Source organism: Chinchilla lanigera, unplaced genomic scaffold (assembly GCF_000276665.1).
Source record: "Chinchilla lanigera isolate Chin_1 unplaced genomic scaffold, ChiLan1.0 scaffold00015, whole genome shotgun sequence".
Taxonomy (NCBI): domain Eukaryota; kingdom Metazoa; phylum Chordata; class Mammalia; order Rodentia; family Chinchillidae; genus Chinchilla; species Chinchilla lanigera.
Genome location: NW_004955416.1, coordinates 15,351,353 through 15,374,389, shown reverse-complemented (window position 1 = coordinate 15,374,389; position 23,037 = coordinate 15,351,353). Strand labels below are relative to the sequence as shown.

Sequence of the window (23,037 nt, the reverse complement as noted above, 5' to 3'; positions counted from 1 at the left end):
GACAGGGTCTCGATATGCAGTTCAGGCTGGTCTTGAGCTCACTTTGTAGCCCAGGCTGGTCTTGAACTCACAACGATCCTCCTGCCTCAGCCTCCCTAGTGCTGGGATTACAGGCGTGCGCCACCACACCTGGCTGTTTTATTTTATTTCTATTTTTCATCTTATTCTCTTAAAAACAAAAAACAAACACCACACCTCACTATGTAGCCCAGGATGGCCTCACACGTCCAGGGATCCTCTTGCCTCAGCCTCCTCAGTGCTGGGATTATAGGCCCCACAAATCACTAAATCCTGAAGCCCCAGAGTTTCAAAGCCAGCTTTGCTGTTTACAGACACTCGAAAATCAGAATACTAGCTCAACCACCCACACAGTTTTCTTTAAACATAACTCAAATTACCATAATTAACACCAACACCCAATTCAGTCATGAGGCTGAACTGTGCTTGGGGATTTCTACAAGAAGAGGTATGCTAAGCTTGAAACGGCTGCCCCAGAGACCAGGACATCAGACCTTATTCCAGCCTCCAGCAGTTTAAATTGCAACCAAGTTTATGAGCTGTAGTCCCAGGAATCAACCCTTCAGTGACATTCCTCTGAAGAATGTCCCACTCAGTAAAAGACCACACTCGATTCAGTGAGGGATGCAACAGCACAAAGATAAGGACTGTCCAATCAGGCAGGAAAACAGAACCATAAAGCTAAGGTCCCACAAGGTTAGAAACAGTACTACACATGGTGGTCCAAAGACATCAGACCTCAGACTGGCTGAGTGATAGGGAACAGCTTTGTGGGCAGGACCTGAGCTGGGCAGGAATGACAGGCAGGATCCAGTATGGAACAGACATGCTGTCAGAGCGCTCAGCCGGAGCACCAGCCAGAGCTACCAGGTGATCCAGAGTATCTGACCAGAAGTTGTGGTACTGAGGGCTGGGAAAGGATAGAGACAAACTAGCCTTAAATGTCTGGCCAAGGAGTCAAGGCTAGTCCAGAGAATGGCTTAGGAAAACTAACTCTGGTGCAATCAACAAGAGAGAATGGCTTTTTAAAACCTAATAAACAAGCTGGGCGTGGTGGCGCATGCTGTAATCCCAGCACTGGGAAGGCTGAGACAGGAGGATCATTGCAAATTCAAGACCAGCCTGGGGTATAAAGTGAGCTCAAGGCCAGCCTAAACCGCACAGGGAGACCCTATCTCAAAAAGACAAAAAAAAAAGAACCTAATAAACAATTGAAATCTAAAAACATAATAATTAAAGGCAACATGACCCATAACTGAAACAGATTTTATATCTATAACCAATAATGTGACATATATGTAACATTTTATTATGTATGACACACACACACATATATGTCACTATTGGGCACATTTAAATATGAACTATATTGGACACAGTATTCATTAATGTTAATTGCCCAAGTACCTTAATTATTTATTATACATATAGGATTTTTTGTTTTGTTCCATTTTGAGACAGGGTCTCACTATATAGTCAGGCTGTCGGCAGCAGGAATGCCTGGCGTCAGGTCTTTCCCTAGCCTATTATTCAGGCCCACGCCCATAAGGTGAGGGGTGCAGGACCTGGAGAGCTGAGGACTGGGAAGAATTTCTGACCCCAGTGTGGGGAGAGTCTGCAAGGAAGATGCAGAACTCAGTGATGTTCTATGGCCTTGTGACGGGCCTTCTGCCTCTGTAAGTCAAAGAAAACATAAGCAAAACCCTATGTCTATTATCAATAGAAGATACACCTGAATTAGGATCTGCTTTACATTCGGTCAAAGAGAAGCCTGAAATTGCACGCAGAGAAAGTCCCTTCGGGAAACACCTTCAGACATCCTCCAAGTGACTGGGGTAGGCAAGCCTGGCTCCTTCACTTCAAAGGACCGTCACTTCAAACCCCAGGATATGAACAGTCATTTCCCAATACCACATGAAGAACTAAAGTTTTGTGGGGTTTTTTGTTGTTTGTCTTTATGTTTTGTTTGAGACCAGGTCTCATTCTGTAGTCCAAGCCAACCTCGAACTTGCTACCTTGCCCCATTCAGCCTTGAACTTGAAATCCTCCTGCGTCAGCCTGAGTGCTGGGATTACAGGCATCCAACACCACACCTGGCTAAAAATAGTTTTATAAACTGTAAACAAAACCTGTGGCAGCAGCAAAATACTTTATAGAACTTATGTGAAGATAAGACATATAAGAGCAACATTTTTATGACCTTTTATTTCTTCTTAAAGCCATGTCTGATAAAATAGCTGGGACTGGAATTACTTTACTGCCACAGCAGACGTCCTCATAGGATGAGGCAAAAGGTCATTATTACCTCAGGAGATGAAGGAAGAGCTTTTGATAAATTTTAACATCTTTTCTTGATTAAAACCCCTTAGCCCACCAGGCATGGCACACACCTATTATCCCAGCACTCAGGAGGCTGAGGCAGGATGATGGCTGTGAGTCTGAGGCCAGCCTGTGCTACATAGTGAGACCTTGTCTCAAAAAATTAAGACAATGGTGCACACCTGTAATCCCAGCACTTGGGAAGTTGAGGCAGGAGGTTTGTTGCAACAGCATGGGCTACAAAGTGAGCTCAAGGCCAGCCTGAACTGCATAAGGAGACCCTGTCTCAAAAAGACAAAAAAAAGAAATTAAGACAAAAAACAAAAAACCCCTTAGTTACCAGGAAGAAAAGAGAAGAAGCTTCCTCACCCTGATAAGGCATATTTACCAAACAACCTCTAGCAAATACTACACTGCACAGCAAAGGATAAAAGGGCCCTGGAAAACCAGAAACAAGACCTGCTGCCCATCCCTGCTTGTGTTCCGCCCACACAGGAGACTCTGGTCAGCAGAGAAGGTAAAACAGACACAAAGGTGTGAGGATTTCTTTTTTTTTTTGTCTTCTTGAGACACAGTCTCACTATGCAGTTTAGACTGGCCTTAAACTCACTTTGTAACCCAGGCTGGCCTCGAACTCGCAGCAATTTTCCTGATTGTCCTGCCTCAACCTCCCGAGTGTTGGGATTACAGGCACCGGTTTAGGCTTGAGGATCGGAACAAACTCAGTAAAATGTCCACAGATGACGCATGAAAACCTCTCCCTTTAACACAACCAAGGGAGGCTGTATCCATCCTTCCACAACCGCAGAAGCAGGGAAAAAGGGAGAATTGTGCACAGGCGCTTACAGTGCTGCCTAGAAGTGGCGCATGTCACATCTACTGACATTTCATTAGCTACTTTCAAACAGCTACACCTAAAGCACAGATGGGTAATTCCACCCCCTGCGTCCCAGAAGGAAAAGAACTGGAAATTACTTGGTCAACAATACTGAGATTATTATACTGAGAACATCAACTTTTTGATCAGGATATGGGGCAGTGAAAACGTTCACCCCAACCAGTGTAATTATAAACTGATACAACCACTCTGGAAAAGGCTACTCATAACAAAATGGATAATTCTTGCAAACAATACCAAGCAAATGGGGCTGAGGATTTAGCTCAGTGGCACAATGCCTGCCTGGCAAGTGCAAGGTCATCAGTTTGATTCCCGGTACTGAAAAAAAAAAAATACCAAGCAAAGAAGGTAATGCACAAACCAATATGCTGGGACTCTGCACATCTCGGAAGCACACTCAGGGCTGGCTACACCCTGAGCAGCCTGGGCTGGGGAAAACCTCGTGCTTCAGTGAGGGCAGCAGCACCCACGCCCACCTTTGCAGCACACCGACAGCTGTCTCTCCAGGCACCCCATCAGCAGGCACCTGGCACTCGCAGACAAGCTCTACAGACAGCTGGTGTGCAGAGGGGTCCTGCGGGCGCCCAAGCACTCTGGGTGCCTCTTCACTGGTGAGCTATGCTCACGCTGTTGGGTACAAAGGGACAGCATGGGGGGGTAGGGGCAGTCACCTTGGGAGACTCCCACCACGGGGACAAGGTGGGGGTGAGAGATCTGTGCCTTCTATTCTCTTGTTTGGAAAACTCCCCTTGTCCCAGCAAAATCTATCTCTTAGTCTACACTCTGAGATACAGAGAAATTTATTTCTGGCCTGGTGAACAATCAGTGGTATCCACAAAGGACACCATTTTGCACAGCAGGAGGCAGCCCTTTAGATAACACCTTATTTCACAATTTTAAAAATGCTTCAAAAGAAGAACAATAAGGCCTATAACCCTTGTTTCCCACTGGTGTAGAGGGGAAGCCAATTTGAATGGCGGCCGTGCTCGACAGAAATGACCAGGTAGCAGCACCTTTAACAGCCGCCGCGCACCTACCCCCTCTGGTGCCTGGAAGGACAAGAGGCCAGGAGACAGCTGGGGTTTCCAGGATGCATTTACATGAAAGGGCAAGTGAGCGGCATTTCAAGAGCTTCAGGGAGCCCTGTACGTGTCAGGGTCCCAAGCCCAGTATCTGCAGAGGGGAAAGGAATCTATGATTCTCCCTGGCCTGGCGCTACTGGAGCCCAAAGCCAAGCCAGTGCTGGGAGACAAGGCCACTCCTTTCCACCAGCAGAACAGGAATTCACTGCCTGATAGAGTCACTGCAACTGAAGACCTTGCTGTACAAGGGCAATAAAGTCTTCTAGATGGCAATGCCAGCTACGATGCACCTAAGATACGGAGCTGCTTTGTCAGGATGAAAACAAATGACTAAAGATCACTGCCTGGCAATGAGCAGCAGCCTCTCAAAAATCCTATCTCCTTCCAAAGGCCATGGACAGGAGTGACAGCAAGCAGCTGAGTCACCAGTGAACATCACTGAGACATCATGCGCCCTCCTGGATAAAACAAAACAACGTCCCCACCCCTTCTCTCTGGCTCCCTCTTGGGTTTAATCTGGCACACAAGGACACGGGCCCTAGCAAAACAAACCCTAGAATGCTACTTGGGGTCATTTCAATTCTGTTGCCAAGTATGCTTTCCTAGTGTCACCTGACCTGAAAGTATTTACAGATGTATTAGTTACTATCTTACTCCTGAGGAAAAGTACAAATTTTACCCGTGTTATGTATTCCAAAGTTTCACTGTCACTGGCCTAGGGCTGGCAAACTCTTAATAACATAAAACTCTCACCTTTGTCTGTATAGCCAGTTATTCCACTGTCATCACTGCCCTACACCAAGCAGTCTGTCTGTGAACAGAGGAACCATAACATAGGCCCAATAGTAATCTTATACTACATGTTAACTGTCATGAGCCAGGCACTGTAGCACACACCTATAATCCCAGCACTCAAGAAGCTGAGGCAGGAGAGTTCAAAGTATGCAGTCACACAGGAAGTTCAAAGCTGGCATGAACTATACAGTGAGACTCTATATAGGGAAACAAACAAAAAACTGTTAATAGAGCTTAGCAAAAGACCCTCCAGCTTATGAAGTTATTAAATAAAACAAGTTCTAGTACTATGTTAGAATAAAGTCAAGAGAAATACAATGAAGGTTTAAAAATGGCTTGTGATGCCCTCCTCTTAGTTTTCCAGCAACCCTGATGTGGGACAAACATACCTTATCCATATGGAAGATCAAATCCAATTCACAAACATTTTCAAAACACTTATCCAGAGTCTCCACAAAAACCTAGAAAAGGAGAAAAGGATAAAGAGAAGTAAGAACAGGTTCGTAAATGTCACACTTCAAAATAAAGGAGAAACTGTGATACTATTTACTTACACTGAATCTCAAAAACAAACAAACAAACTCCCTTTTGTCTCCTGTAAAAGCTGACTGTCCTGTTTATCCCAGTTCAGGGGGACCAACTAAGACAGGAAAACCATGTTTCTGGTGTAGTGATACAGCCACCAAATTTCCATTGTTAGCATTAACATAGTTTTGTCTGTTCATTTCACATTAACTTCAAAATATTTATGGCTGGGCGTGGTGGCACATGCCTGTAATCCCAGTGCTCAGGGAGCTGAGGCAGGATGAGCTAAAGGCCAGCAAGATCCTGTTCCAACCCCCCAAAAAATCTACAAATCAGTTTAATATGTATGTCTACAATTTCAACTATTTATTATAACATATCAGAAAAGCATGCAAATAATTGAGTGAGTGAAAATAATAATATAAACACTATCCAGATATCAGCCTTTTTTTCTGTGGTGCTGGGGATGGAATCATGGCCTTGTGCATGCCAGGCAAACTCTACCACTGAGCTACTTCCTCTAGTCCTTCCTGCCCTTTCTTATCTCTTCCTCAGAGAATGACCTCATCTCAACAGTGTCACTGTCAGCAATGTCATCAGTTGTTCAGCACTGCATGACAAATGGGTTTCACTTGAGGACTGCAAGTGACCTGAACCAAGCACGCCCTTCCACTGTGCCACAACATGAATGTACACAGGTGAACTGTCCCGTAGGGACCCATGGGAGACCCACTGGCCATGAGGGACCAATGCACACAGTTGGAGCTAACCTTGCTCTGTCCCTTCTGCATGTAAGTAACATGTCACTCCACCCAGGGCTCCACTGTGGTGTTTTCCCCAGGGACGCTCTTAGTATGATGCAAGTCTTGACAGCCCACCCTGGAACTGGTAACCAGGGCACAGTGTTCTGCTAGACACCAAACATTTTGGAAAATTATTTGGCATTATACATTAATGCTCTCAGACCCAGCAATTCTGTTCCTTTGACAACACCTAACAGAAATACATACATATACACACTCTGACACACGGTCATCCCACAGCATCACTTCGTAATTCTGCATTTATAACAGTGCCAGAACATTCACTGTAAGTAACACAGCTACACTGGGCTACTGTGCTGTGTAATAGGTACTTGGTTATTCTTAGACACCAGAAGTGCAGTCCTTCAGTATTGGGAGATTTTTGGTTTTATTTATTTATTTATTTATTTTGCAGTACCAGGGATCGAACTCACGACCTTGCGCTTGCCAGGCAGGCACTTATGCCACTGAGCTATATCCCCAGCCCCAGTATTGGGAGATTTCATAGAAATCTTTTGTTAAGAATTTCCTGATAGGGGGCTGGAGATTTAGCTCAGTGACACAGCGTCTGCCTGGCAAGCGCAAGGTCATGAGTTCAATTCCTGGTACCAGGGAAAAAAAAACAAAAAAAAAGAATTTCCTCTCTTCACACCCCTAACCAGTCTGGAGATGCTCACACTCAGGTGCTGGACTCTGTCCCTTTCATCTTTTCTCTTCCATTGGCCACCTCTGCTCATTCTGGGAAAGCTACCTAGCATTTCAAAGCTTCAGCTGAGGTAGGTTCTTGTTTGTTTCCATGTCTTCTCTGATTTTTATTTTTATTTTTTTAATTTTATTTATTTTTGAGACAGGGTCTCACTTTGTAGTCCAGGCAGCCTTGAATTCACTATGTACCACAAGCTGGCCTCAAACTTAAAGCAATCCTCCCGCCTCAGCCTCCCGAGTGCTGAGATTAGAAGTGTGTGCCACTATGCTCAGCTCCAGATTTTTAATTTCTAAGAAATAATTTTGTTCTGAGTGTTTTTGTTTGTTAAGCAACCAACTTTGTTGTCTCTGTAGCTTTAAGGATAGGCTGTTTGGGTTTATTGTTTTTTTGTTTTTTTTTTTTTTTCAGTTTTCCTTTCTTTGCAGTGTCTATTTCTTCCAAGTTGCTTTTTACTGTTTGTTCATTTTGTCTTTCTTCCACATTACAGGTTTTCCTCAGATATCTGATAATCCTTGGTTTTTTTCATTCATAAAAATAAAAGGCTGATTCAAAGAGCTCTACAATCATGTCTATCAGTTGAGGATCAACCCAGCCCCTGTAAAGTTTCTTTTTCCTTAGGTCAGTCAGATTCTCCAGTGAAAGCATGCACTCTCCAGCCTAGAGAGTAAAGAACTGGAGCAGAGATTTGGGACTGAGTGGGAAGAGGGCTGGAGAGAGCATTGGGACACACGCATTCACTTAACACCCTGCCCTGCCCCGAGACCCTTCCTTCACCCTCTGCAGGGAATAAACCTCACGTCTTGTGCTTTGGGAAGAGTAACTGCCCAGACACCCAGAACTAGAGAAGAGACAGAGGGACTAACTGGATCTCAGCAGCTTTCTCTGTCCATTCCACACTGAGTGAGACCAATGTTTTTCTTATTTATTTTGAAACAAGGTTTTGAGAACTCACTAAATTACCCAGGCTGAGCTGGAACTTGAGATTCCCCTATCTCAGCCTTTCAGAATGTTGAGATTATAGGCATGCACCTTATTTTTAAAAAGAAATTGCTGGGTATGATGGCATATGCCTGTAGTCTGTACTGAGAAGACAATGTTTGTAGGGTCCTGCTGTAAAAAATCACCCCTAGACATGGCCTACCCCTATCATTGGCAGCAACAACGGGCCTGCATTTGTAGCAGAGGTAACTCAAAGACTAGATAACATTAAAACTACGTACAGCCTGTAACCAGTTAAAAGACCAGCTATATCTGTAGATTCCTGCACACACATATAACCCAGGTACACACTATCTACCTCTACAAGTTCAGAAATCCCGCCTCAGAGCTGCTGAAAAATTTACCTGGACCAGACAGCTCACTCACACTCAAAGCCCTGCTCTGGTCACTCTGGATGCTGACCAGTCCACACACAGCTGAAGCCTGAGGACACAGTTCACAGGGTTACTCCATACCTATTCTTCTTGATTTTTGTGTCTTTTCAGGCTGCTTTCCTCAGGCTTACCTTCCTCAGCCGGCTAGCTGTGTTTTTTGCCTTAAACTCTATGGGCGGTTGCCCTAAGAAAATAGAACAATCAAACACTTGGCCAAGATTTGATGAGCATCCAAGGCACACTGGACACTCTCCTAGGTCACATTAACTCCCTATCTTTCCAGAGTAATGTCACAGCACAGGCCTGAATTATGTCTCTTCCTAAAAACAACTTAGGGAAAAATTCTGTAATAAGACAATCGGGGGACCTTTACTAGAGCCCATCCTAGGATCACTGACAACCCTAATGTACTGCTTCTAGTTGGGCCTTTTGTCTCAGAAAATCACATGTAATATGACCAGCAAAGATTTGCTGGGGAAACTAAAAGGGGTAAAATATAACATAAAATGCCCACACACACCAGTGTACTTGTTTCTTAGTTGTCCAGGTGATAGTTCCTGTTGCAGTTCAGGTTGTTTCTGTCTTCTAGAAATGGCTGGTCACTGTGATGCACATTGTATAAACCAATCCCCAATTGACAAACCATTCTGCCTCTGTACTTTCTGCTTACTTATCCCATATAAGCCCTAGACCACCAGAGATCAGGATCTGATATTTTGGGAGTGATCCCAATCGGTACCCATCAATGTAAATAAATCTGCCTTTAAATCCTGGGTATTGTTTTGATGTTTCTGTCTGCCACTGCAAATATGAAAATGCAATATTGATAAAGGTGGTATTAAGTTGGTGAGGAAAAGATGAACTAGTTGATAGTACTGGGGCAGTTAACCTTTTCTTTTGTCTTTCTGAAGCAGGGTTTTACTATGCAGTTCAGGCTGGCCTTGAACTCATTTTGTAGTCCAGGTGGCCTCAAACTCACAGCAATCCTCCTGCTCTTCCTGCCTCAGGCTCCAAGTGCTGGGATTACAAGCAGGCACCACCAGTTAACTTTTGAGGGGAAAAATAGTTACCTATCTCAATGCAGACATAAAAATACCTTACTAAATCTTAGATATTATTGAGCTGAATGTAAAAAAAAACCCTTAAAAAGGCATTGGCAGATCCCCCAGGTGCTATGAGGTCTCCCTTGGGAACAACTCATCTTCGGAGTAGGAAAGATTAGACTCTGAACTCTGGTACCTGGAGCACAAGTGTGTGGTGTGTGTGAGGAAGAATGTATTTTGTAGCAGTGCTGTGCCAGGCCGCTGTTTTCACTAATGAAATGAAGACTGGGTTCTCCGAGAGGCTGGTGCTACAGAACAAGCTTGATTAGCCCTAGAAAGATACAACCAGACAGAGGCAGGAGATAAAGCAGCAGATGTATCTGTATCACATATGTCTGAGAGCCTCAAAACATTGTTATTCAAGATTGCCATCAAGGTCAGAAGACAGGAAGGAAAAAAACACAGAGCTGGCAGGGCCAAGGAGCATGCTAATGGGCAAAGAGCCTGCACTGAGGACAGGGCAGACTCAGACAGGAAAAGAGTCAGTCTACTTCATAAGGTGAAAAGATAAGGTTGAAAATAAATCCTTTTGCCGGGCATGGTGGCACACACCTATAAACCTAGCCCTTGGGAGGCTGAGGCAGGAGGACTGCCACAAGTCTGAGGCCAGCCGGGGCTACATAGTGAGTCCAGTACAGCCTAAACTGCATAGTGAGACACTGTCTCAAAAAAAATAAAAAGAAAAAAAGAAAAGAAATCCTCTTGCTGGGCGCATAGAACACATCTGAAATCCCAGCACTCTGGAGGCTGGAGAAGAACCACAAATTCAAGGTCAGCCTGGGCTACACAGTGAGTTTAAGGCCAATTCAAACTGCACAGTGAGACCCTATCTCAAAATACAAAAAATACTCTCTAAAAAACACCCATTTGAGAAACACATGACAAAGAACATCCTTCTGATAAAAGGGAGGGATTAAATTCATGAGAATGGTAAACAGACACAGGTGAATAGAAAACCATCAAGAATAAGAAGTCAAAAAGAAAAAAAAAAGAATCAGAAGTCGCTCAAATTATAGGTTGGAGAAAGACATCATTGCAGGTGAAACAGAGTGGAATAAGCCCCAGCTCAGAAGCAGAGTGAGGAAGAATCATGAGGAAGGAACAGAAAGAAAACTGCAGATCAGATCCTGCTCCTACTCAAGATAAACCCACAGGCCTAGGCATACAAGCAGGAAGTACAAGTCAAGAGAGAAGGTGTTGTCAGGCATGGTGGCACATGCCTGTAATCCCCGCACTTGGGAGGCTGAGGCAGAAGGATCACCAAGAGTTTGAGGCCAACCTGGGCTACATAGTGAGTTCAAAGCTAGCCTAAGCCATATATGGAGACCCTGTCTCAAAACAAAACAAAAAAGAGATAGAGAAAGTGCTGGGGACCACAAATTATAAATTGAGTTTAGGGGACATCCAAAGCTTGTTCTTGTCCTGCCCTTGAGCCAGGCTGGAACCTGGAAACTCCCTGCTCATTTCTGATCACAGCTGGAAGCGCTAGGGCTAATGACTGCTGTGGGGCTCACAGGGCAAGATAACACCTGCTGGAGAGAGTAAGGCATCTGGGGAAACTACCGTTTCCTCATTGCCCCCCTGTCTAGTCCTTGTCCTTGCAGGGATGCTTTGTTCTTATTAGCCCATAGTAATCACCATTACTGTTCCGGAAACACCCACTGCTCTGACCTTGACTCAGATATAATGAATAAACACCAAAGTTCTGGCTGCCTCGTGGCCTTTTGTTCCTCGTGAACAACTGGTCATCCCAGATCCCTCATGTATCCCTACTTTGTCCCTTGCTCTTTCTTCCCGTAACTCTAGGCAGGAGATCAGGGACTAACTGCAGTAGTCCCCAATAACTGATGCAGTGGAGAGGGTCTCCAATAAGAAAGCAATGAAAAATGAAGACTGAACAGAAGTTTAAGCTGGATTTCCAGTCTGCCTCCCCTCCGAATCAGAAACACAGAAAGGCGTGCACAAGGAGCTAAGAGGTTACAAAGAGTAAGGTATCTAAGATATCATAAGAGTAAGAAAAAGAAATGGTTGAACTCCAAAAACAAGGACGGGCTACAGCCACGGAAGACTGTGTTCCCAATGCGGCCTCCCTGTTGGCATTAGGAACTGGGTAACCGCTCAACATCTGTGGCAGTTCCCACGGTGGCACCAGACCTGCAGCTCTGGCAGGGACCAGGACAGCCTCACCTGGCTATTGAGACCCAGCCTGAAATTCAGTGAAATCACTGAATGAGAGCAAAGGAGGAAAACCCTTTGAAAGGCAAGAAATACAGAGCAAATCCTAGCCTGCTAAATCCAAGAACTGGATTTTGAAAACAAGGACTAAAATGTCACGTGTAGGAAATTAAGGTTACTAAGATGAGCATGATGCTGGATGGAGCTCAGCTGGTGAAGGAAGTTACAAGGCTTGGAAGGAAGCACTACGAAGTACTGAGAAATCAAGACACTTGTTCTGACACGGCAAGATCACCCCCGCACAGCAGGAGGAGCTAGGCCGGGTCTCCATCTTCAGTGTGCAGAATGGGTGCTGTCTGAGACAGATCACACAGAGTCTGGGGCCTTATGACTTTTTGTTCTGGTATCAGGTCCTTGCTCACCCAACAGCCAGCCTCCTAGCTTTGTATGGCTGTCATGCTTTTTTTAGTTTTTAAGAAAATTGTGTAAAAGATACAAAATTTATCGGTTTACCCACTTTTAAGTACACAGTGGAACTTGGCACATTCACAACATTGTGTGATCGTCACCATCATCAACATCCATAACTTTATCTATGTCTGTTTGACTTTAACTTTTTGTTTGTTTGTTTGTTTTTGAAACAGGGTCTCCCTATGCAGTTCAGGCTGGCCTGGAGCTCACTTTGTAGCCCAAGCTGGTCTAGAACTCTCAACGATCCTCCTTCCTCAGCCTCCCTAGTGCTGGGATTATAGGTGTGAGCCACCACGCCCGGCCTGATTTTAACTTAGTAAAAAGTAAGGTTTCTTCGTAAATATCTGGTTAATGATACAGGTGTTTGCACTTTAAGGTTAAATTTACTTTCATTAAACTCAAACTAGCAAGGTGTGGTGTTGTGTGCCTGAAATCTCAGCACTGACTCAAGGAAGTTGAGGCAAGAGGTTCCCAAATTTGAGCATAGCCTAGGCAATTTAGCAAGACCTTATCTCAAAAATTAAAAAATATTATATATATTTTTAATATACTGGGAATATACCTCAGTGGGAAAGCCCTGGGTTCAACCTCCAATAGTGCTAAAACCAAAAAAACCAAATCTTTAAACTATAAAAGGACAAGAGCTAGGGGTGGTGGCACACCCCTATAATCCCAGTACTCAGGAGGCTGAGGCAGGAGGATCGTTGTGAGTTAGAGGCCAGCCTGAACTATATAGTGAGACCATCTCAAAAAAACAAAAAAAAACCAAACCATAAATTAGGGGGAAATGTAATATATACAAATGAATAAAACTAATGAGCCATAAGTGGACTAATGCTGTGGTCAGACATTTCCAAATACCAGTGGCCAGCAAACACAAAGATATGCAGCCTCATTAGTATTCAGGGAAGTTCTTCAGAAAAAAGTGAATTTCCTTTTTTCTTTTCTCTTTCCTTTTTCTTTCTTTCTCTCTCTCTTTTTTTTGGTGTGGTACTAGGGATAGAGCCCAGGTCCTTTACATCCTCAGCCCCTAACCCTTTTTAAATATTTTTGAAGGGGCTGGGGATTTAGCTCAGCGGCACAGTGCCTGCCTGGCAAGCACAAGGTCATGAGTTCGATTCCCAGTAATGGAAAAACAAAAAAACAAAAATAAATAAATAAATAAATAAATATTTTTGAGACAGAGAGAGACTCACTAAGTCACTGAATTTACCTGGACTGGGCTCGAATTTACAATCTTCCTGCCTCAACTTCCTGCTTACCAGCCTGTGCCACCTTACCTCCCTGATTTATACTTTTTTTTATCTATCAGGCTAGAAAATATTTGGACAGAACAAATATAAAGATACTGAGGTGAAAGTGTACTTGACTTTGAAGACCAGCATGAGGGCTAGAGGGTTAAGATGAGAGTGTACAGTGAGGTCAAATAGAGATCAAGGAGCCAGTCCATGTCAGGCCTTGCTGGCTTTGATGGGGGGTATGGATTTCACGTGAAAGTTAATTAGCTGCAAGCCGGGTGTGCTGGCGCACACCTGTGATTCCAGCACTTGGGAGGTTAAGGCAGAAGGACTGTTGCAAGCTTGAGGCCTGTCTGGCCTACAAAGTGAGCTCAAGCCCAGCCTGAACTGCATACAGAGACCCTGTCTCAAAAAGATCAAAAAAGAAAGTTAATTAATTGCAAATTAAAGTCTCTTCAACAAAGGGAGATAAAAATAGATGATTTACATTTACTGTGATAGTTTAGAAAAAAAGTTCTTTTCTCCTGTGCGAAGGATTGAACAGAGCACCTTGGGCACGCTGAGCACACCCTAACACCGAGTACCCCCAGCCAAGCTAGTACTACATTCAAAATACACAAATAATTGCTTTTCTCCTTACTATACGGCAAATCACTATTTTATGTGCTAACAGGGAAGAAAGCTGTCAATTATAATCACAAAGTATCACGTTATAATCACATCCTGACTTTAAAGTTATTAAAGTATGATACAAGGGGCACTTAATATAGATAAAATGTAGGACTGGACACTGTAGCAGGGCTGGACACGTGTAACACATAGGTAACAAAACCCCTCTTTCCTCCTAGAGCTAAGTTTGTGCTCCACACTTAGTTTCTCCACACCAAGCAGAATATCACTTAGGGATGCTGAGCACCTCATAAAACCATAGAGAGAAGCAAAGGAATGACCACCCCAAGCTAAGAGGGCGCAGCGAAGGAGGGGCTGTGTGTGGAGGGCGGTGCAGGTGATTTCTAAGGTGCTAGTCACGTTCTAGGTGATGGGTAGCAGTGTTCATTTTACTGGTGTTCTTCAAATGACACAGCGTGTTTCATATATTTCCTATACATACATTTCACGATAATAATTTTTAAAAAGAACAATAATTTTACTAGGATTTTGATTGGGTTTTCACTATTATGAAGCACTGATATTTTAATGTTTTCTCAACAGGAAAAGAATATGTTAATTTATTTTGCTCTATTTTGTATTTTTTGCTGAGTTTTAAATCTTCATATAGCTCTTATAGACTTGTTTTAAGAGGTATGGGAAGGGTTTTGCTTGGCAGGAATTTAATAATATATATTCATAGACATAGAGCGAAGGCCCTCAAGACAGAGACACGCTACTATTTAAAGTTATGAATATTTATGTGCTCTGGCAGAAGTCTGTGAATTTGTGAATCTAGAGGAAGTTCTGTCCTGGGAAAAGAGTGGTCCACCCATGGAAAGATGATGGAAGGATGTCCCACTCACCAGAATCTTATAGATTTCTTACATCTATTCCTGGATATCTTATGAAATCTTTTGCTACTGTCTTTTTTTGGGGGCTGGGGGGAGAGAGGGTCTTATTATGCAGTTCAGGTTGACCTTGAGCTCACTTTGTAGCCCAGGATGGCCTTGAACTCGCAATGATCTTCCTGCCTCAGCCTCCTGAGTTCTGGAATTACAGGTGTGCGCCACGTCTGGCTTTCTTTTGCTATTGTAAATGAGCTTCTTTTATTATTACATTTTCTAATCTATCATAACCATTTATCATCTAAAAGTGATGTTTTATATTTCCAACTTTTATCTTCTTCATAGAGATTAAGCCAATTACTTATTGATTTTTATTGTCTTTCCAAAGATCAAACCTCTTAGTTTCTATTATATTTACGTATGTGATCTTCAACTCCAGTGCACACGAAATATTTAATAAATGTCCACTAAGTTATAAAGTCCCCTCTCTCTCTCAGTGCTGGGGACTGAACCAGCGGCCTTGCACGTGCTGCACTCCAGCACCACCCCACATCTCAGTTTCTATAAAAGAAGAGCACACACAATCTCTTAGCAACTTCTCACTGTCAAAAAACCTTTTAAAAATCACATTTACTTACGTCCAGATTGCACAGACTAAAGTATCAAGTTTCTTTGCTGTGAGATATAGTGAGCTATAGTTATAAGCCCAAAATATAAATGTTTAAATGTCATTTTTGTTTAATGGCTGAAAGAAAATTCAAAAATATGAAAACTGCCAGGCCTCGTGGCACACACCTGTAATCCCAGCACTCGGTAGGCTGAGACGGGAGGATCGTTGTGAGTTCAAGATCAGCCTGGGCTACAAAGTGAGCTCAAGGCCAGCCTGAACTGCACAGAGAGACGCTGCCACAAAAAGACAAAAAAAAAAAAAAAAAAAAAAGAAAAAGAAAGAAAAGAAAAAGTAAACTAAAGGCTACCCAAGGGGTAGAAACCAGTAAATCCCCAAGCTCTGTCTCTCTGAGGGCTACTCAAGTGCTTTCCCACAGTGCCACCTGGTGGGCAGTTGGCAACTTTCACCATCAGTACGGAGACAGATGAGAACTGCCAGGTGCTTTCTCAAAAGCCCCAGGAAACTCTAGAATTGCTGCCCTCCTTAGCTGCCCACACATACCTGGATGAGGTCCAAAATCCCAAGTTCACTCTCTGATGAATCCACACAAAATACAAAGTATAGGGTAGCATAGTGCCGATAAATCAGTTTGTAGTCAGAGCCACCAATCAAACTGTAGAAGACAGGAAACACTTAAATGCCTACATCTTAAATCAATGAGAAACCCTGTGCCAACTCATGGGAAAGGGCTCAAAAGAAAAGGAGAACCTTACTGGGCATGGTGGCCCAGGCCTGCAATCCTAACTACTTGGGAGGCTGAGCCAGGAGGATCACAAGTTTGAGGCCAGAACGGGCAACTCAGTGATGCCTTGTCTTAAAACATAACAAGGACTGGGAATGTAGCTCAGCAGTAGAATGCTTGCCTACTGTAATGGCTGACACATTGTGTCAGCTTGAGAACTGAGAGTTGAGAAGCTTAACTAAGTGACTCAGTAGGGGGCCAGGGTCCTCATTCTGTAAACATCCTGAGCTTGTGGAAGAGGAGACACAAACCTGGTGTGGGTAAGTACCCCACATACAATATAACGGAGGAAAAGAGGCTTGTTCTCCCCCTTTTGCTCTTGCTGCTTTTGCTGTCTTCTGCCCCCTTGAAGTGTTGCCCCTGTGCCCTGCCACCCTGCCTTGGAGCCAGCTGATTATGGACTGAATCCTCCACAAATTGTGAGCTAAATAAACCTTTCCTTCCTTTTAAACATCGTATTGTCTCCCTAGTGTAAGAACCTGAAAGAGTAAATAAAACTCAAAAGGTACAATAGGTATTGTGAAAGGGAAAGAAACTGCTCAAAGGGAAGGAACAACTGGGAGGAAGGAAAGGAGAAAAGAAAGAAGGTAAAAAAATATATATATATGTATATACAAGGATAGCTGGGATAATTGTACTGCTGATGTCTAATGGTTTATTGAAAGGAACAGTTAATGCTTAAATTTCTTTTTCTTGAGCATTTTTACATGCTTATATCTGGTAATCTGAATTAAAGTAAATTAGTAATTAGTAAACCTAATTTGAAGAGAACAATATGCAATACAACAACCACTGTTGAATTCCAAACTTTTTTTTTGTCTTTTTGAGACAGGGTTTTACTATGCAGTTCAGACTGGCCTTGAGCTCACTTTGTAGCCCAGGCTGGTCTCAAACTTGCAACGATCCCGCTGCCTCAGCCTCCCAAGTGCTGGGGCTACCGATCATCTTGTTTAGCAAAGCTCTGTATCGTTTCTAATGCTTTTATACTTTTTATTCTTTCTTTCTTCCTTTCTTTCTTTCTGTCTTTTTGAGACAGTCTCACTATGCAGTTCAGGCTGGCCTTGAGCTCACTTTATAGCCTAGGTTGGTCTCCAGCTTGCAATGATCCTCCTGCCTCAGCCTCCTGAGTGCTGGGATTACAGGAATGCACCACCATGCCTGGCCTTATTCTCTTTAATTGTTTGATCAATCTTGCATTCTTACATCTGGTAATCTGAGCAACTTCATTGAAGATAACAATGTGTAATATAACAACCATTGTTAATCCCTATGATTTTGTTGTGAAATCCTGTATTGTTTTCATTGTTTTTGTGTTGTTTTTGTCTTTGTTGTTGTTATTTTGTTGTTTTTAAATTCTCTTTCAAATAAAAAAAATTTTAAAAATAAATCTTTCCTTCCTTAATTTTGAGTGTTGGGTATTTTGCCTCAGCAACAAGACAAAAGTAACCAACACACCTACCACACTAGAGGGTCAATCACCATAAAAGGGGACAGCTAAATGCTAGAAGCAGGCCATGTCCATCAGATGACAGGCAACCAAGTTTGGCAGAAGTATCTAAACTCCTTCACCTCACCCTTTTCCCCTACCTATCCTCCCAGGAACCAGACATCTAGGAAAGTGACAGCTGCAGCATGATAATGAGCTGCTTCCCAAAGAGGACAGGGTCTTTCCCTGTGAAGGTCCCACTAAGACCAGCTTGGGTTGCATTAGGACTCCAACACTTGAGTATGCCACAAGCAACGACAATGATGAAGACCACACACAAGTAAACAGATGGGGGTCAGAAAATGAAGCAGTTTTACCTTCCTCCCTCCAAGAAATTACAGATGTTGTCATCCCGCTTGAGGACTAGATGGAAAGTCTCTCTAACGATCTGCTGTTGGATTTCTTCTGGCTATGGAACAACAGAAAGGCAAGTTAGTGGGAAAATCTGGAAAACTATATCCCATTGATGAGGACAAACAGGGAAAAAAGTACTTCCAAGCCCAGAGCAACCCGAATATTTAGTGGTAGTTCCCAGAAAGGCAATGGTGATAAGTGGCAGGCCAGGTGTGGTGGCACAGAGGACTGGGATGGGGGAGAAATCAGCACAGGCACCATAGCAAGACCTGGTCTCAAAAAACAAAACAAGAGCTGGGTGTGGTGGTGCACTCCTGTAATCCCAGCACTCGGGAGGCTGAGGCAGGAGGATCATTAAAGAGTTCAAGGCCAGCCTGGGCTATAAGTGAGCTCAAGGCCAGCCTGAATTGCATAGGGAGACCCTGTCTCAAAAAGACCAAAAAAAAAAAAAAAAACACAAGGGCGGCTAGGGATATAGCTCAGTGGCACAAGCACCTGCCTGGCAAGCACAAGGTCCTGAGTTCAATTCCCAGAACCAAAACAACAACAAAAAAACACAAGGGCCAAGGATATAGCTCAGCAGCACAGTGCCTGGCAAGTGCAAGGCCCTGAGTTTGATTCCTAGTACCAAAAAAGAAACCTTAAACCCCCAAAAAAATAACCTTAAAAAAAACCTTTAAAAACAATCCAAAACAAAAAAGATGAGTAGAGCCAGGCATTGTAGAGGATGCCTATAATCCCAGCACTTGAGAGGCTGAGGCAGGTGGATCACTGTGAGTTGGAGGGTAGCCTGGGCTAAAAATTGAACTCAAGGCCAGCCTGAACTGGACAATGAAACTCTGTCTCAAAAAAGATTTAAAAAAAAAAAAAGAAGAAGAAGAAAGATGAGTGGATTAAAAAGAAAAAGAAAGAGTGATTCTATGAGAGAACAGACAAGGCTCTACTATAGGAATTAAGGTCGGGTATATTTACTGAGATATCTGGGTCACTAATCATTACTGTGCTATACCAAACTGATATTCATTCATTCATTCATTCATTCATTTATTTTGTTTGCTTGAGTCAGGGTCTCACTATGTAGTTCAAGCAGGTCTTCAACTACGTAGCCCAGGCTGACCTTGAATTCATGCCAATCCTTCTGCCTCACCCTCCCAAGCGCAAGGATTACAGGTGTGCACCACCAGGCCCAGCAGACAAACTGATGTTTAAACCGGGTAGACTGATATTTAAACCAGGAAAGGAGAATTAATAAATTCCCACACATGCCGGGCATGGTGGTACACACCTGTAATCCCAGCACTCAGGAGGCTGAGGAAGGAGGATTGATGCAAGTTTGAAACCAGCCTGGGCTACAAAGTGAGCTCAAGGCCAGCCTGAACTGCATAGGGAGACCCTGTCTCAAAAAGACAAAAAGTAAATTAAAATAAAATAAATTCCCACACAAAGTCTAAGAAAAACTAAACCACCCAATCCTGAAGTGTTTTGTTTCCCTCTGGAAAACATCTTTGCCCAGTAAATAGAAATCTAAGTGGTTCTAACACTTCATGAAGATCAATAGGTAATCACAGACAATAAGTAATCATGGGCATGTTTCATAAATGTAAATTCAAGGGAGGAGGTTCAGTGGTACAGCGCTTGCCTAGCATGTGCAAGCTTCTGGTTTCAATCCCCAGTCACACACACAACAAAAACTAAATTTGCCAAATGTATACTGGTAATATTCGTACTGGTACTGTAGACTACTACTTATAAGATGCTTGTAAGAATATACCAACTAATATTACTGAGCAGGGTTTGGTAACACACCCTTGTAATCCCAGCACTCAGGAGGCTGAGGCAGGAGGATTGTTGTGAGTTCGAGGCCAGCCTGGGCTACAAAGTGAGTTCAAGCCCAGTCTGAACTGCATAGTGAGATCCTGTCTCAAAAAGACAAAAAACAAAAACAAACTATTACTGAAAAAAGATAGAAAAAATTCTATTTACAGATTAGAATTTTGAACTCAACAGTTAACAATTTTTTTCATCTACCATTCAATTCCTGCACACTGGAGAAAGCTCAACTATAAAAGGTTCACTTGCTAACTCTCATTCAATTTCCACTTATACATCTGAATTTCCTAAGTACAGTACAAAAGGATGCTAGGAAGGAAAAACAGTAAGACATGAAGTAAAAGCTCTAAAGCAGTCGTCCTCCAATCTTAATGTACAAGGAAAGAGTCAGCTGGGAGAGCTGGTTAAAGGCAGATTATCTGGTAGATCTGAGTAACACCTGAGGCTACAGTTCTAACAAGCTCAGGTGATACCAATGTTGCTGGTGGGGGGTTCACACTTTGAGCTGTAATCCAGCCACCCTCAAGAGGTAACACATAGTGAGTTCAAGGCCAGCCCAAGGAAACATTAAGACTGGACTTTCCCTGAGAGTCAAAATATACCTCCACATAATTTTAACCCCTTTCTACAGCACTGAATTTGGGTTTGAAATGGCTATTTAAAAGCTATCAGCTATTCAAAACAAAAGCATGGAACCGAGAGTGGTGGCACACACCCGGGCGGCTGAGGCAGGAGGATCCACGCTAAATTCAAGACCAGCCTGGACTTCATAGCGTCTTAGTTACTTTTCTCTCATTGATGAGACAAAATACCCGACACCCACAAGTTAAGGGAGGAAGGGTTTACTTAGCTCATAGTTTGTAGAGGTTTCAGTCTATAATTGGCTGGCCCCAAGGCAGCGTGGTTTCATAAATAACAGTTCATGAAGGCCAGAAGGTACCAAAAGCATCAAGGGAGAGACCTTAAAATCATCTTTCTGCCCCTTATATCCTATCCAGGCTATTTAGAGGGGAAGAGCACTAACACCCTTAATCCTAGGGTCCTTGAGTTAGCACTGCACCATCAATCCTCAGTGTCACACCCCCGAAATCCAGCCACCCTCAAGAGGTAACACACAGTGAGTTCAAGGCCAGCCTGAACTACACAACGAGACCCTGTCTCAAAAAAATATATGTATATGGAAAGTGCTATTGTGGGGAAATTATGTTGACTCTACAGGGTGTGGAATGGCTCTCTATTTACTGAATGGATGAGCGCAACTTTGCTAATCTCTGGCTACTATAAATTTGAGTAAATCAATCAGTATTTTTCTGGCTTACATCTAAAGAACAGACAAAGCTCACAGGTGTCAGGATGTCGTAAAACATTAATTCTGTATGCTCAGACATACAAAACATGCTAAGCATCTGCGCTTTTTTAAAATGTCAAAAACATTTTTTTGAACTAAAGTCTTGTTTTCTGACTCTAGCAGTAAGTGGAAGCAGCAGTGGGGAAGTGGTATGAAACACAAGCGGGGCGTGGCAGCTCACACTGGTAATCTCAGCATTAGGGAGGCCAAGGAAGGAGGACTGCCTGGAGTTTGAAGCCAGCCTGGGCTACATAGCAAGACCCCGTCTCAAAAAACCAAACTAAATAAAAATACAACTGTGATGGATGCCACTTAATTGTATATTTCCTATAGGTGACACATGTGGTATATGAATTATATCTCAATAACCTTGTCAGAAAAAACAGAAACTTCCACACAAATGAAGATTGAATCATTATATGGAATGCTTATTTTTTAATCTTCAGTGTAATATACCAAATAAAATATACCTAAGCTTTAAAAATCCTAATAGTAAATCACATTTCTATCTGACAAAATAATTAAATCTGAGATTTTTTTTCTTTCTTTCCTTTGAGACTGGGACTTGCTAAATTGCTGAGGCTCAATTTACAGTCCTCCTGCCTCAGCCTTCCGGAATGCTTTATTACAACAGACACAAGAGTAGAGTAGGTAGAGCTGAAGCCTGAAGGTAAGTTTGCTGACTGGCCATTCGTGGGTTTTATCCAATCCCCAGTTAAATATTTCAAAACCTAGCCACGAAGAAATAAAACAATGGCGAGTAAAAGGCAAGTAATGATGTGTTTTTCCCGAACGATGTTTTTGGAAAATTCAATTTAATGCGAACACTTAATAAGCCCTCATGTGGTAGCATTTATAATTTCTCATTACTCATTTTTCCCCACTTTTCTTTTCTTTTTTTTTTTTTTTTCCTTTTTTGCGGTACCAGGGATCGAACTCACGACCTTGCACCTGCCAGGCAGGCGCTTATGCCACTGAACTATATCCCCAACCCCAAATATTTTTTTATTTTTTTTGTCTTTTTGAGACAGGGTCTCGGCAGGCAGTTCAGGCTGGCCTTGAGCTCACTTTGTAGCCCAGGCTGGTCTCGAACTCACAAGATCCTCCTGCCTCAGCCTCCCGAGTGCTGGGATTACAGGCGTGAGCCACCACGCCCGGCTTTTCCCCACTTTTCAACTGACTGTCTTCAGACCTACGGAATGAGGGTACCCGTTCCATGGGCAGTCCCAGTCAACTCTGACGCAAAATAATTCTAAAAGAAAACTTTTCCAGACCCCTGGGTTTAAAAAAAAAAAAAAATGCTTTTTAAAGAAGCTGACTTTCTCTTCGGGAAACTGCGGTCAACCAAAACGATTAAAGAAACGACTTCTGGGCTCAAGGCCAGCCTGAACTGCATAGCGAGACCCTGTCTTAAAAAGACAAAAAGAAAAAAAAAAAGAAACTTGACTTGGATCGTTCGGGTTCTCGGGCACGCTCCCCACCGTCGCTTTCTCTGGCGGCCCGGGACGCACAGCTAGTGTCACCGAACAGTACTGAAACTCGGGGTTCGGAAAGCGGCCAGGGAAGGGCGGGGGTCGTGAGAGAGGCCTGCAGCCGGCAGAGAGG

The 23,037-nt window shown here is 43.2% G+C and overlaps 1 protein-coding gene across 1 annotated transcript in view; it reads right to left on the bottom strand.

Moving 5' to 3' along the window:
- The window catches only part of LOC102024459 (arpin), a 58,948-nt gene that overhangs the window by 24,628 nt on the left and 11,283 nt on the right, over positions 1-23,037 (bottom strand). Inside the window, exons 6-8 of the mRNA XM_005381538.2 lie at positions 18,218-18,309; positions 16,174-16,285; positions 5,502-5,573 (exon numbers count right to left, since the gene is read on the bottom strand). Of these exons, the coding sequence (XP_005381595.1) occupies positions 5,502-5,573; positions 16,174-16,285; positions 18,218-18,309 (276 nt within the window). The remainder of the gene's footprint in view (positions 1-5,501; positions 5,574-16,173; positions 16,286-18,217; positions 18,310-23,037) is intronic.